This window comes from Ornithodoros turicata, chromosome 10 (assembly GCF_037126465.1).
Source record: "Ornithodoros turicata isolate Travis chromosome 10, ASM3712646v1, whole genome shotgun sequence".
Classification (NCBI taxonomy): domain Eukaryota; kingdom Metazoa; phylum Arthropoda; class Arachnida; order Ixodida; family Argasidae; genus Ornithodoros; species Ornithodoros turicata.
The window spans coordinates 27,143,535-27,159,463 of NC_088210.1; the positions used below are offsets into that span (position 1 = coordinate 27,143,535).

General features: G+C 44.3%; 1 protein-coding gene across 1 annotated transcript in view; it reads right to left on the reverse strand.

Moving 5' to 3' along the window:
• LOC135371288 (high affinity nerve growth factor receptor-like) overlaps nt 1-15,929 on the reverse strand; it is a 129,063-nt gene that overhangs the window by 44,733 nt on the left and 68,401 nt on the right. The window contains exon 2 of the mRNA XM_064605396.1: nt 9,925-9,999. Coding sequence (XP_064461466.1) covers nt 9,925-9,999 — 75 coding nt within the window. The remainder of the gene's footprint in view (nt 1-9,924; nt 10,000-15,929) is intronic.

The following is a 15,929-nucleotide window of genomic DNA, read 5'->3' on the forward strand; positions in this document are numbered from 1 at the left end:
TCTGACACTGGGCTCTGAGCCGCCCCGGCCGGGATCGTCCTGCACCGATGTACGGCCGTTTCGAAACCGTTTGCACCACTCAAACGCTTTGCTGCGGCTAAGTGTATCGTGGCCATACTGAGGCTGAAGACTTCTGTGAATTTCAGATGACTTTACGCCTTCATTCACGAGAAACTTCATGACAATTCGCTGGTCGATGTGCGCGCTCACCTCGTTGTCGGCCATCTTGTCCAGCACGTGTATTCTGTTTTGCACAAATTTTGGACCACCACGTGGTGAACGCGGAGGCCTGTCGCGTGTGAAAATGACGAAAAAGAAGTAGCGCTAGCCATTTGTACACTCAGGAGACACAAAGTCCCGGTTTGTCTTGAACACCCCTCGTTCGTATATCGATATCCGCGAAAAAATATCGATACTTTATCGTATATATCGGTACGCGCGAGAAAATATCGATATTCTAGCGATGTTTATCAATATTCGACGACATATCGATAATTTTTGAAAATTGCTAGCATCGACCAGGAGAAATATCGATAGTATCGATACAAGTATCGATATCGTTCTATCCCTATAACATCTAATCGCCCTGGAAACAGCCACTTCGTACGTTCTGCCGGTCGTGTACTGCTCAACGCGCCATTCCACGTGTTTCGATATGAATTTTTGGTACCGCTGCAGAAATGTTATGTTTGAAAACCTTCATTCCTACTGTTATCTTTTATCATTAGGACCGCTTGATTTCCAGGAACCCACACAAGGTCACAATATCGACCATATTCGTCGGACTTGTGAATCTTCATATTAGATGCATGATCGTTTCGTGAGCGGTCAAAGCATCGACGGATTTATATCTTGATCTTGATATTGAGCTTCGCGGCTTGTCACGACAATACGACGTTCCTCGTCGTTGAAGTGTGAATGTAATACCTTTTCTCGTCAAATTAGCGTACAAGCATTAGCACGCAAGCAACGTATTAGCAACAATTACACACACTTTTCGTATGCAAGCTAATTAGAAGAGCTCATTAGTTTGCTCTGCATTGATTTCACCGCTATATCACCGCAGGGGAATGTGCATTGCATAATGTCGCTGCAGCCTTGCACGAGAACACTATCGCGCGTTGTGTGAGCCTGAAGAAATTGGAAAGGGAGATCTTCGTGGATTTCGTGGCTTCTTTCTCGCTCGCCAAGTCGCCTTTTGTTTGTTGTCGGGATCATATTAGTTCGCTGACGAACAAGATATAGTCAGTTATGTGTTAACCTGTCTCTATTCCAATCTGAAGCCGCGGAACTGGGAGGCAACACCCGAAGAATAATGCTGCAGGAGAAGGATAGCTGGAGGAGAAAGATGTTTTTGTTTCCTCTCTTGTATTGACTAAGGTCTAGCTGCGCGACAAAATACCTCGAATCATCTTCAACGGAATGACGTCGGACACCTGTGTTTGTCTCATTATAGAGGAGCACGTTCATATTCTTCAGAATGGCCGAATAGGGATTGAATCATATGGTGCAACAGCTGGAAGCTGGGGCATGACTTCGAACACTCGTAAGTTGTGCATCGCATTTTCTCAAAATAAGCATATTCTCGGTTACAAACTAAATATCGTCATCCTCGAAACGAAGTGGACGGTTACAGATACTTGGGCGTTACTATTAGTAGAAACTTTAAATGGGATAAACATGTCAATCATACTATCAATCGTATGTTCGTCTAAATTTAGAGTCACTCGAGCATAGTCTGGGATACCCCGGAGATCGGCTTACGGTATAAAAAGTTGAAACCCAAGCTACAAGATTAGTTTATGAACAATATTCACCACATATATTCGCTCTGTTTCATTGAAGTCGATGTTGGGATGGGTTTCGCTAGAAAATCGTCGATCGCAAGCTAGTTTGAAATTCTTTTACGACGTTTTCTACGAGTTAAATGGAATCCCTAAAAATCAGTGCCTTTTAACTCCCGTGATAACGGATGCGAAATTGAACCCTGCCGTTTTCGCACTGGGGTATTCAAAAATTCTTTTTCTGAACTATCCCAGAGTGGAACCGTCTTCCTCGAGGCTTTCTTCTCTCAACGACTAGTAACATATTTACATATAAATAGGATGTCTTCCCTCCGTTCTGAGTGATATTTGTATCTCCGTGATCATTCATTGTATCTTTTCGTCTGATCGCTGATTACTTTGTGAGCTTCGAGTGGTACATCGCATTCTATACGCATGTCTTATTTTTCTTATAATATATCGATACAGTGTAATAAAAAGGTCGCACTAAAATGTCTCCTAGTTAAAATGCACGACCTCGGGCCTGCAGGGGCTTGTGATCAAATAATACGAGACACAAGAATGTCATTGTTGTCGCTGCGCCACAAAACTCCCAATCATCATCATCATCATCATCATCATCATCATCAACAAGAATGTCATCGTGTCCAGATTGTCACCAGCCCCCTCGCATCCTAATTTCATGTTCGACAAATAATACCACTCGAACTACAGTTTATAATAGAATAGCTTATCCCCCCCCCCTCCCCTTCCTGGTCCATAGATCTTTCCTCAATTTGTTTACTCCACAGATTACGTAACTCTTGCGAGGGCACAACCCTCCATAAAATTCTCCGGTAAACAAGGTAATGGCAAGAGCTGTCCCTATTGGTGGAAAGGCCATATCTGCACCAGATTGTTCCAACAACTTGCAATCAGAAGACAAACCTTAAACTCGAGCCAAGCCAACATTACCGGAAGTAGACGTTTTTTTGTTGTTGTTTTGCTTTGTTTTTACGAACTATAATCCGCTGCACAGAATACTGTGACGTTTTGTCTTCCTCTTCTCCACGGGCACCATGTGTTTCCTTATTGTGCGGTCCAACCCAACCTCGCAAGAAGGAAGCACATAATTGGAAAGATGGAAACTCTGTGCAGGGGGATTAGGGTATAAAAGCCCCCTTGAGCTTCTATCGGGACCATCCGAGCCTTAATTGTCTCTCTTTTTTTTCTTCTTTTTCTTTTTCGCTTAGAGTTTCTAACTGAATTGTGGATGCAAATGCTTTTTACGTAATCAAGGCGAACGTAGAAGACGAGTTAAGCATCTTTGAAAGCATGTGCAGTATTGGTTCAAAGAGATGGACGACTGCTCGCCAGGAAATTTAAAACCCACGGCTTTATGCGGTTTATTTCATCAAGTAATATTTGATGGGGAAAACTGAAAAAAAAAAAAAAAAAACAATCTACAGCTGGCTTGACTAGTTTCCAGCTCCCAAATACTTGACATGCAAGAAAAAAGAATCGATCCAAGCATACATGAGCATATACAAGCGAGAGGGAAACATAACAGCAAAAAATTTAAGAACAGTTTAAGAAGACAGGTAAACGGTATGATAATGATTGGCATCCGTAGTGGGTCCGGACACGCGGGACGTTCCAGTTCATTGGATGGCGAATATGGTAGGAAGTTATATTTCGTTCTATAGTTTAATCCCTTTTATAGATTAATTTCTTTTGTTAATTTTTTTATAGAAGGCGGTTCGTATTATCGTTCGCTCTTACATTAATCGACTACGAAATATTGAATTTTATCGACGTATACGAGCGCCATTTCGCCCCCCCCCCCCCTTGTGAATTCCCGCTGGGTTCACCACACACTCACAGAAAAAAGGGTAGGGACGCTACACCTTTTGGGAGGTGACTCGCCTTCTACAGTATGTTGTGCCCAAAAGGTTGTAAAGTTACACCCCATGCAAGGGTGTAACATTACTACATGCAGCAGGTAACTATGCCACCTATAGAAGGGTGCAATAATAATAATTCGGGGCTTTAAGTCACAAAACGGCTGCGATCATAACGACGCCACAGTGGCCGGGTCTGTGGATTACTTTTGCCCGCCTGAGGGTTCTGTGAACGTGCGCCGAAATCGCGACACACTGTGCATCACAGTTAACGTCCATTGCGGTGGTCCAACGTCCATGGGGTAGAGTATTGCCCCTGGCGATGAAACTCTCCAGTCATCATCTTGTAATAAAGTTGTTATAGTTGTTATACTGTTAGTTGTTACCACCTCTTTACACTTTTTTTTTCTTCTGAGAGTGCATGATTTGACGCTGTCAACCCTTCATAATATAATGTCCCATAAGCTGTCTAAAAGGAACCGTTCGCTGCTGCCAATGCTGATCTTGACTTGAGTCGATCAAGGAGACTCGCACAAGCTGGTCTCCATGGTAACAAGAGGAAAAAGAGAACAAATTGCAGTGCTCGTTTATAAGTTCTAATTAGTTGACAAGAAATAGACCACTTTTTGTTTTATTTCTGCTGTAGATAATATCGCGTCTAACATGTCGGAATCTTTGAAGTTGATGTGCGTAAATATGTACAGTTTTTGAGGATTCTACTGAAAAAGAAAAGAAAGAGGACATTATCCCGTATAGCTTTCTGTTCGTTTCAAATTAGTGCAGAGCGAACAGTTTTGCCATTCCCATACTTTATTCTTTTTTTTTTAATTTCTTCGCGGGGAAGCAACACGGTATCGAACTTATCTGTAACTACTCAAACAATGACTCGTATTTCATTTTTTTGTTAGTTGTAGTTTCATTCTTCGTGGCAGAAACAGAAATGACACGTTTCTCATTTGCAAACGGTTTCGTGTATGAGCATTATAGTGATCGAAATATTTCGAAATGAATCTTACATTTTTAGCATTTGTCGCAGCTGTCATTGTCTTACATTTTTGGCAGTGGTGCCATATGAGTATCAAAGGAGTGTGCTTTTCATGCTTGGGAAGCAGAAGAAAGCGAGAAATCGCGAGGGAAGAAACAGTGCGGCAAGTGTCGCACGAGAGAAAGTTGTCAAAAGGAAGGAAATACGATCGGCTGGAAAGAAAGCCATAGCCATAGAAAAAAAGAAAACAGAAAAAGAGAAAAATGCGGAAGAAAGCAAATGGTAGGAGACCAATATAAGTCGCAAACGGACAGAGGAAGGGACGTACGACGCCGACAGCATCCCCTTGAGTTTGACGAATTCCGGAACCACGACAAAAGGGAACAGGGAAGAACGGGACGAGAGGGACTTCAAAAGGAAGGATTTATGTTCTCAGATATCGAACACCTTCGTGCGTAGGACGCCAAAATGAATGCGTCTTGTTGTGACTTGTACTGGCAACTACTATGTGCTTACCAGGCCTACTTCTTGTACTTTTCAAGAGGAGGAGTGCTTTGCAAAAGGATAGTCTTGCGGACACAAGCAACGGAGAAAGGGTATAGAGAATGGGGAAAAAAGGAAAAGGTTTCCGCTTGCCATTAACGGCGGCGTCTCTTCGGGCCTCAGTTACTTATTCCGCTTCACGAACACATTTAAAAACCAACGCTAAAGCTTTCTAAGTTTCTTTCGTACGAGCTTTCGTGTACAACCCTTAAAAAAAGGGTGTACAGTAACTCCTTTTGGGGGGAGTACACTCTTGCCACACATATCACTCCGTTTGGAGTGTACAATTATTCTCCAGTCAGGGAGTCAAAGGGTCTCCTCACTACTCTCTAATTGTACTCTCCAAAAGGGAGTGATATATATGTCAAGGAAAAGGAGCTAAAGTACACCCTTTTTTTAAGAGTGTAGAGGTCCACGCTACCTGCCTGAAGAAGCGTGGCCCTCTGCACGAAAGCTCGTATAAAATAAACATGGTCGATCCATCAGTGGATCCGAGAGAAATGAATGAATCAATCAATCAATCTTTTTTATTTCCTTCATTTATATAATACATGCAATTAACATAGAACTGAAGGAACCAGTGGGAAAATCCCGGAATAGCATTAAAACTTGAAAACCCTTTGGGAACTCCACTTCACAAACGCTACACAACCCCTCAACGACCCTTCACAAGCGCTACACAGCGCTTCACACGACCCTACACAACGCTAACGCAAGAAAGCATTCGACGCGGCGCCGGCGCGTCTGCACTCGGCACGGCAGCGCCGCCCCGCGCGTCACACTATCCACGCGCCCTCTTTTTCCCTCTCCACTCACCGCGCATGCGCGCCGCGCCGTGGCTACAGACAGGCCACGACGCGATTCCTGTGTAGCGACGACTATAACGCTAACGCATTAATAAACTTAGAAAGCTTCAGTGTTGTTTTTCAATGTTTGTGAAGCCATCCCAGGACTTGACTCTTTCTGCACACATGCTCTACTTACTTATTCTGCCTAAAATGGTTCGTAACACATGATTTGCACCTTACGTGAAAATCTACTCAAATTATTATTATTTTTATTATTATATATCCGTAACCCCCAAATTTCCAGTTTGGTCAAGTGTCTCATTACATCCAGGCTCCGCCGTTTAGGTCAAGAACAACTTGTCTGTTTTTCCGTGTCAGGTATACCATCACTGTACTTACATCATATGCGTCATTGAGAATAATGATTTTTGAATGCTGTAAGCTTAGTCGGTATGTTCCTTTTTAGAAGTCATAACAAGATTTTTAGGCTCTATAGGCGTAAGAAGTGTGATCACCTAAATATCTCACCTAACGTATGTAGAAACTATACGAAGGAACTGTTTTCGAAAAAATATAGATTCAGTGGTCCGTACCTTAAGGACGCTGTTGCCACGTACTAAAAGTGATACTAAATGTGATTTCATTTAAGACTTATTTCAATGGAGCCGACGGGCAATGAGAGCTCGAAGTCTAGCTACGTCACGGCGGCCGATCTACAAGCTAGGGCTTGCTATGTCATGCCGCTTCGCGGATTGCAGAATTTTCGTGGCGTTTCCCCTGTTTGAATTGCGCAGGGGTACACTGTTTCCCGAAAATATTTTGCATGCTGGCTCCATGTAGACTGCTGGATCAATTAAGCGTGGCTTCAAGGGATTCTAAGTGCCATTTTGTCACTCCTTTCGAGGAGCAGTGAAGGCTCCCTCCACAAATACGTGTATTGCGCGTATTGCGCAACAGATAACACGTGCTCTTGCGCTCGAACAGTGATCCTAGCTGACCTGTAGCGCGTGCGCGCGAGGTGGTTTGATGTGCACACACCGTCTAAACACCCTAGACTCCTTCAGAGACACCGAGTGGTCCTGACGTCATCCGTGACGTGGAGAGTCCCCAGCAAGTAGCACGCGCCGCGTCCGTAGCGGGCGAATATGTATTCTGTGAGGAAGGAGACCTCGCGGCGTCTCCCCACGCTGATGCTACGTCACAAGGACCTATTACGCCACGCCAGGAGATAGGGTCGGGCCTCCAAGGCCGTATCGCACTGCTCATGGCTGCTTTTTCATGACGTTTAAATTACATTAAACTTAAAGGGGCTCGTGCAGATGACGTCACGCGCAGCCTTTGAGCGCCCTTGAGCCACGTGACTCGGGAAAACATGGGGATCACACCGCCTGCCGAATGAGCCAACAGCTTGTGTTTTGCAATATACGCTGGTAATAGCATGCACACTGCAACAACTCACTGCAGTAACTCCGGTGCGGCAATATGTTTTCCCGAGTCACGTGACCAAACGTGACGTCACTGCACAAGCCTCATTGGTGCAATGAGAAGGCACCGTACAGCGAAAATATTTTGTGTTGTGGCTCCCGGTTGGTTTACTTGATTGATTGATTGATCAATGAAGCGGGGCTTCGAGCCACATTGATTAAGTGCCACTTCTTTGATCCGTTTTTCCTCGGGATCCGCCGTCTCTATGCCGTCTCTTCCGCCGTCACATCCTCTGTCAAATTCCCCTGTCTGTAACGGTGCTAGCTCGCATTTCATCAACACAGAGCCGCAGCAGATGCTTTCATTTTAGGTAATCCGGGGTAGTACGTCGTTTTAGACAATGCCTGCGTTCCGGTGGTTGCTTCTCTCGTGCAAAATATTTGTAGGCGGCGAACTTATATAGCGTGCGAGCGCTGTGTCGATATTCCGTGTTTGTTTCGCAGCCTGCTTTGTGCAGCGTGTTCACGCACGTAGAAGGAAGGGTGTACGATAATACTCTTTTCAACGCTTGGGATATTCCACCTGTCAGCAGACCCTTCCGGCAGATAATACGGGCGTCTCGGGCTATAATAGCATTATAGCGGCTTCGCTGTGCTCCCCGGTGATCGTAGAGATAGGACAAAACGGCTTTATTATCAAATACGAAATGTGACGACGCACATTAGGCAACATGTGCAGCAAACTGCGGGTTCTGCGGTTGTTGGCACATTGACAACGACACACGAAGGGGCAAGCAGATTATAAAGCAACGCGCGGCGAACGTGGCTACGTTAGGTCAGTGGAGAGAAACTGTGTTCCTGCATTGAAAATGTTGTTGATTCATAATATATTGTGTATATATATACGAAATGTGACGACGAGACGTCATGACGAGAGATGTGACGACACACAGAGCATCACAGAGCACGCGGCGCAGAGGCGGCGCAGGGTTGCCTCTATGCTTTACGCTATCGATTTTGTCGGAAAGCAGGCTTATCGCCCATTAATATAGTCTTACTTTTCATCTATAGGCATGGAACCAATGTCACGTTGCATTCCACCTTTCCTTGATAGCAATCTCTGACGTCAACGAAAACACTTCGCGATGTTAGTCGGAAGCGATTTTCTAACGTCTGCAACGGCAGACGTAAGTGTATTATTGTACTTGGCCGTCGACTCCAATAAGGCTCATCAGACTAGGCAGTTTCACACGGCATAGTGTAGTTCTCCTTTAATATTGACGTTAAAGTGCTTTTGCTCCTTCGAATCAAGGAGGATAGCAGATTAAGGCATTAGACGTATATACACTCTTAAAAATGGTGGTGGTGGTGGTGACGAAAACCGGCTTAAAATGAACTCTTAAAAATGAACTTCACCGCATAGCACGCTCCTAGCCAACCATCATCTCGATTGACATCGTTCTTTATCCTGATTTGCTGAAAACGGCAGGCGTGCGCTTTTTTTTGTGACACTTATGCAGTTCATAATTGTCACAAAAAAGGCGCACGCCTCCCGTTTCCAGCAAATCAGGGGATAGAACGATGTCATTCGAAATGGTGGTTGGTGTAGCGCCTTTCATAGCACGCGGTAAACAGGAAGGTATGTTCGAATAGGTCTCCCACGCTTCTTTAAAGGGGCCCAGAAAGCCATCCAAAAGGTTTTCGGTTTCTTGCGAATTACGAAAGGATGTAACTGGATGTGACAACTAACACACACACACAAAAAAAAATCTCTGTACGCAGTGTTTTTCTTGGAATAAAACGGCCTCGAACATCGACGCGCGCGTTCCCGCTCGACTCTCTCTGCAGGCTGAAACGAGCAGGAGGATTGTGATGCGAGACCGCGCGACCAAGCGAGACCGCGCTCCAGTCGGAGCCGGCGGCTTTCGCTTTTTTTTTCTTTTTCGTTTCGACACCCAGTATCTCTCTGCGTACACTCTTAAAAATGAACTTCACCGCACAGCACGCTCCTAGCCAACCATTATCTCGAATGATATCGTTATCTGACCTGATTCGCTGAAAACGAGGGGCGTACGCCTTTTTTGTGACAATTATGAACAGCATAAGTGTCACAAAAAAGGCGTACGCCTCCGGTTTTCAACAAATCCGTGCAGATAACGATATCATTCGAGATTATGATTGGCTAGGAGCATGCTATGCGGTGAAACTCATTTTTAAGAGTGTAGCAGACGACGCTTCTCCAAACAAGCAAACCAGTTAGCGGGTTGCACCGCGATGACGTCAAAACGACTCTGGCTGCTAGTTGCGGGCATTGCCACCGTTGCCTGCGGTCGCGATTTTTAAAATCGCATTCCGCGATGTGTATGCATCTGTCGAGTGAATCACTTCCCATGGTGCGCTTTAGCTGTCAGGTTAACAGCTTGGTTTGAAAAAATAAAAAAATTGTCGTGACTGAAGCGCTTTCTGTGCTCCTTTAAAAGTGACGAAAGAAAAATACATCAAGAGAAGCATATTACTTACAAGGATTTGAGCTTTGGATACCTCCTAATCTGCGTCTCGTTGAGTTCATTGAAGGATTGTTGTTTTTCAATGCTTCTGCAAAAGACAAAAAAGTCGTATTAAAGGGTTTGTAACACTTTAATAGCTGTGGTTAATTACATCATGCACATATTGTATTGCACACTAGAGTACTTAGGGGAAAAACTATTTTTCTACGTGCCGTACTCGGACGAGATATAAGCCCTTGAACACACGCACGCATCAAGCTGTGACGTCAGAGCTCCGGCCATTCTCATTGGTAGTCGTAAGCACGTGACCTCTCTCGCGCTTCCTCAATGGCGGAGATGCCTGCCGTGACATCAGACCCGCATGAGTTTCGGTATTCGCGGTGCCGTAGTCGTAGCGTATTGCATAACAGAGAAGTCTGACATCCTTAGATGCCGTGATGAATTACGTGGGCTGAAATGTGAATATTTTAAGGTAAACCTTACTCTCATAGGATCCTTTCTTCGGCTCATTCCCGCCATATCAGACTTCCTCAAACTAGCATACATATAAAGTTTAAGGAAGCAAGTAAAACCTCCATATTTTTCTTTCATCTCCAATCCAATCCAATCCAATAAAGTACAAATAAAAACAGACACGTCTATTTACAACCGTAGTAAAAGCGGATGTAGGACGTCGTTAACAAAGCTGTTTTTAATATACGTTCGATTATCTCACTGATAATATCAGCAGTATAAAACTTGCGCGCGCGTGTGTGTGTGATTTTTAAGAAACGCTTCCCGTAATTTTTTTTCCTGCCAAACTCTCCTTTATTACGAGTGCGTCGTGGAAAAAGACATTAAGTTTTACGGAAAATACTTCCGGGTGTTTTGGTCGCTTCCATATAATATATGTGCTCATCCTATCCGATGTCTCTTCGTCATTTTCCACATCAGCGGTATAGGGATTTTACGGGTGCCTCCGTTAGTAAAAAAGCAAAAGCATGCAACATAAACAAAGACCAGGACCTTGTCTGTACTGTATTTATGGACACATGCTGTTGCTACGATGTGCTTCCTTGAAGCATATATAGCGCTTTTTTTGTTTACGCTGTCATAAATCTAACAGGAAGACTTGGCGACTTGAAGCATGACAAATTCCTTCCAGTTATCTTAGCGTCTGTATAGTTTTTTCTTCGATGGGAAACATGTAGCGATTTTTTTATGGGGAAGGACCTCAGTGATATATGTTCGGCAATGAGGCACCCTTGAGAAAGCGCATTTATATATCGCTTTCTTTCTTCGCTGTGTTGTCCTTGTATGAGGTATACTAATAGCTTTACGTCGCAAGACGGGACTTGCGTTTCGAGATTGAGTGTTTTCGAAGGCTGAATTTTCCAAAAATTATGAGCAAGGGTGACCCAGATTTGCGAAAAATAAACACGACAGCGCGTCGCCAGTGGCAGCAACACATGAGGTTGCCAGCTTTGCGATTGTTTGTTGAGTTTTTAAACAAGTAGTTCATAAGAGTAATGGGGCTGCGAGATAAGACTGCCCTGGAATGCTAGGGTTTGAAGCTTTGCAGATGCAGCGCGCAAGAGGTTTGATCTGCGCTGTTGTGACGTTGAGGCCGCCGCATGCTTTCATCCTTGACGTGCTTCCAACTCAGTGTGCGTGCTATGCTGATCATAGTTGTGTGTACGCGTTCGCCTATACTTTATTCTTGGACTCCGCTATTTATAGCGAGCACTCTTAAAAATGATGGTGGTGGTGGTGGTGGGTGGTGAAAGGGCTCTCCGTTGTCGGCCTCACAGAGGTGGGCAACGTCACGACTGACGCCCTGGGGGAATGTGCGTCCTGGGCTGACTTCTAAGGGAACTGTGCCGACATATGTCTGAAAACGTCTGAGGAAACCCAGGAAAAACCCCAGGCAGCACAGCCAGCACCGGGATTCGAACCCGGGTACCTCCCTCTTAAAAATGAGTTTCACCACATAGCACGCTCCTAGCCAACCATCATCCCGAATGACAGCGTTCTCACCCCTGATTTGTTGGAAACGGGAGGCGGAGCCTATTTTGTGACACTTATGCAGTTCATAATTGTCACAAAAATGGCGTACGCCTCCCGTTTCCAGCAAATCAGGGGTGAGAACGCTGTCATTCGGGATGATGGTTGGCTAGGAGCGTGCTATGCGGTGAAGTTCTGTTTTAAGAGTGAGTGAAGTTTCGCTAAACTTCGAAGTCTGTTATAGTTTTGGTGCGTTCGACTGAGGGATGCTTTGGTGTGGAAAACAGGGGGACAACAAAGGGCTGCGTGAAAGGGGGAAAGGCTGCGTAAACTGGGGGAAAAGGCTGCGTAAACTGGGTACATATAATGGGAAGTAACTGTTCTGGGCTGCACAAACAGACGAACAAAATAGATGCCTCAAGGTGCCGAAGAACGCGAAATCCTGAAACAAGGCAATCAAGATATGCGAGGTCTGAGTCCTGCCTCAGTTTGCGTTTTTCACCGAATAACACAGAAAAACACACGGGCGGAACTCTACATACGACTTATTCCCTGTTTCCCCATATTCCGTTCCCCATTCGTGTAGATTCAAATAAGCTATGATGCTTCAGCGGGAGCGCTAAATGACCATCCTTGGCGGTAAATTGTTGCCGTAGCTCCTTTTAAAAATGCTATTAAATTTTACGTCTAGGTTATTTTAATATATTGTGAAATAGTCTTCTTTTGTATTTTTTACCGTGCACACTCTTAAAAATGAACTTCACTGCACATAGCACGCTCCAAGCCAACCATCATCTCGAGTAACATCGTTCTGACCCTTGATTTGTTGAAAACGGGAGACGTGCGTTTTTGTGTGTGTGTGTGTGTGTGACAAACATCCATATCATAATCACTTTTCCATCATTTGTTGTTGTGCAATTATGCAGTGCATAAGTGTCACAAAAAGGCGTACACCTCCCTTTTTCAGCAAATCATGGGAGAGAAGGTTGTCATATTCGGGATGATGGTTGGCTAAGAGCGTGCTTTGCGGTGAAGTTCATTTTTAAGAGTGCACGGTGGTTTCATAATTGTCGGTGTACTGCGAACACAGTCTGACGATCATGTGGGGCTGACACGTGATAGGCGCTCCGTTGACAGGTCACGTGGCTCTATGAAGCTATGCACGGTCCTACAAGATTCTTGGCTCTGTAAAGCCCTATAAATGCCATGTCGCTTTCATAAGCAAGGTACACTCTTAAAAATGAGTTTCACCGCATAGCACGCTCATAGCCAACCGTCATCTCGAATGATATTGTTATCTGCCCTGATTTGTTGAAAACGGGAGGCGTACGCCTTTTTTGTGACACTTATGCTGGTCATAATTGTCACAAAAAAGGCGTACGCCCCCCGTTTTCAGCGAATCAGGTCAGATAACGATATCATTCGAGATAATGGTTCGAGAGTACGGTTCTGTAACTCATTGTCAACGGCACATGCTCCAACGACTAACAAAGCTATTGAGAACTAATATGAGACTCGTACTCAAATTGTATGCAAACGGGCCAAGATGGCTCGTTAGATGTTTGGATGAGGTTTCCCTTTCTCTGTTGCCTTAATTGACCCCGTCAGTCTCTAATTTTTTTTTTCTTCTTAAAAGCGCAGTATCTGAATCCCTCAAGGGATAACAGAACACGTTGAACGGCAGCGTCTATGAAACTTGCAATGAGTTTTCTGGTGTTTTTTGTCCCCGTAACGAAGTAGAGGGAGTTAGTTAACGAGCTTATTTTCGTCCTGAATGCGCCATGCTTTTGGTATTCCTGGATGTAGCTATGGCAACCGTAAGAGCCTCTTGGAATAGCGTGCAGTCAGAGCTGTTTTTTTCTCCGCATTCATCCTGTCACGTACTCCAATTTCACTGAACGTCGACACTATACAGTCAATTTCGACAGAGCACACGGTGGACAATCGACTGACAAGAGGATTCGAAGAGTAGTAACGTGACGTTCAATCGTAATATATTTTCCCCGTCTATCTTTATCGGCTTTGCAGCTTTCATCGCCTAGTGTCAATAAATCGTAACACGTACCACGACCGGAATATTTCTGGCACAGATAACTTCCTCTTTCAACTTTCGTGCTTACAAGCTTTCAGCAATACGTAATGGAATTTGAAGGCGTCCAAGGCCCATGAAAAGTAATATCCTAATATTAGACTGCACACTCCTAGAAGAACAAACACTGACAGAAAAACGGGCTTCTTTTTATTTAGTCTTTTTCCGTGCTCTATTTGAGTTAACGTGCAGAGCGTTTTAGCCAGTAAATTTATAATCTGTGTCCATACTTCGTTTTGCAGACTGTTTCGCGAATTCGCCTGCGAAACGCCAGCTCGCTTTCTCACCATAAAGGCGCGTGCGCTTTGTCACAAAATGGAGGGTACGTTGCGTCATCACGTCGTCATAGGCAGCGTCTTCTAATTAGAAAACCGAAGTTCTTTGTGTGCTTCGGGTGTCAAATCTGCATAAACAGCCTGGCCTCTCAACGAACGCTGCAAACGTGAATTTCCGAGTGTTTGCCTTTCAGCACTGTGGTCATAGGCTGGTCATCAGGTTGTTTACCTGTTTACCAGTTATTTGGCCCAAGCAGGAAGAATTACAGCAGGCATAAAAACATAAGGCAAAGGTTATATAACCATGCAAAATACAAGATCTATGCCCCCCCACACACATACACATATGCCCCAACGCCAATCAAAACATTATTGATCATGGCGTAACAGACAATCGGCTTGAACTCCGTTTATTATTTATTATTATTGTTTACTAAAATTTATTTTATTGCTAATATTATATATAGAACATTAATATTAATATTTATTAATTGAGCAGCGTTTATCAGCGCTCTGCAGCTTAGAAGGAGCACGAACGATTCGTGACAGGAGCCCTAATGGATGTCGGTGCAAATCTTCTTCAGTCCCTCTTATTTGCGACAAATTTGAACGCGCCACGAAGCATTTGACTGCGCATGTGAACGCAGTAATCAAATAAATGAAGTGCGCAATGTTAAACCTCAGCCTGATTTGCAGCAGGTTATAACAACTCTCATGCACGCAGTGTCCTTTGATATCCTTTCGAAGAGAGTCACTGTATAGCCCTCAACTAAAGTTGACGTTTGTTAAGCATAAAGCTGCCTTCAAACACTGCTGCCAACCATATGCGGACCTCTCGAACTCATTACCGTAATTGTTTTTGGAAAGCGGAGAACACTAATGTTGCGTTAGCTGTAATCGTCCAAACAGCCTTTGCGACTGTATATGTATAAAACGTTAAAATCAGTGGCCCAGCTAACTGCGATTAGCCGATATGGCATTAATGTAAATTAAATACAAGATTTAAATACATTGAGTGTGTAATCCTGTGCGTGCCTCGTGATCCATACTATCGAGACGGCGTAGGATTTAGTACAATTTTGACGGATCGTTATATCCGGATGGTGGCCTTTGTAATGTCTGAAGCGACCTTGCGAAATCGTGTCACTTAAGCCAGGACAATCCGAAAGGAGTTGAAGGGTAAAGTGCTGTAATCATATGTTCTAAATATACGGGGTGTTTGCTCTAACGTGTCCAGAAGTTATATTGAGAGCGAGCGATAAAAGAAAAGCAAGTGGTACTTTTCTGCTACTTGAGTAAGCAACAGGTACTGCTTCACGAGTAGCACCTCTTTCTTAGTCACTACCCAAGCAGCAAAATGTACTGAAAGTCGGGTGCAATAGGGGTGGACGGGTAGGTGGAAGGCCTTGAACAGACTCGTGAAACTAAGGAACGTCGATAAGACACATACCGTCCACCCCTATTGCACTCGACTTTCAGTACATTGTGCTGCTTGGGTAGTAGCTGAAAAGTAGCGCTTGTTTCTCTTTTATCGCTCGCTTTAAATAAAATTTCTCGACACGTTAGAGCAAACACCCTGTATATTGGAGGGACTCTGAAACCCGCTAGCCGGACGTCGTTTATGTTGAATTCGTATGTCGCGGTGTTCAAAAGACCGTATGTCCGGGACTG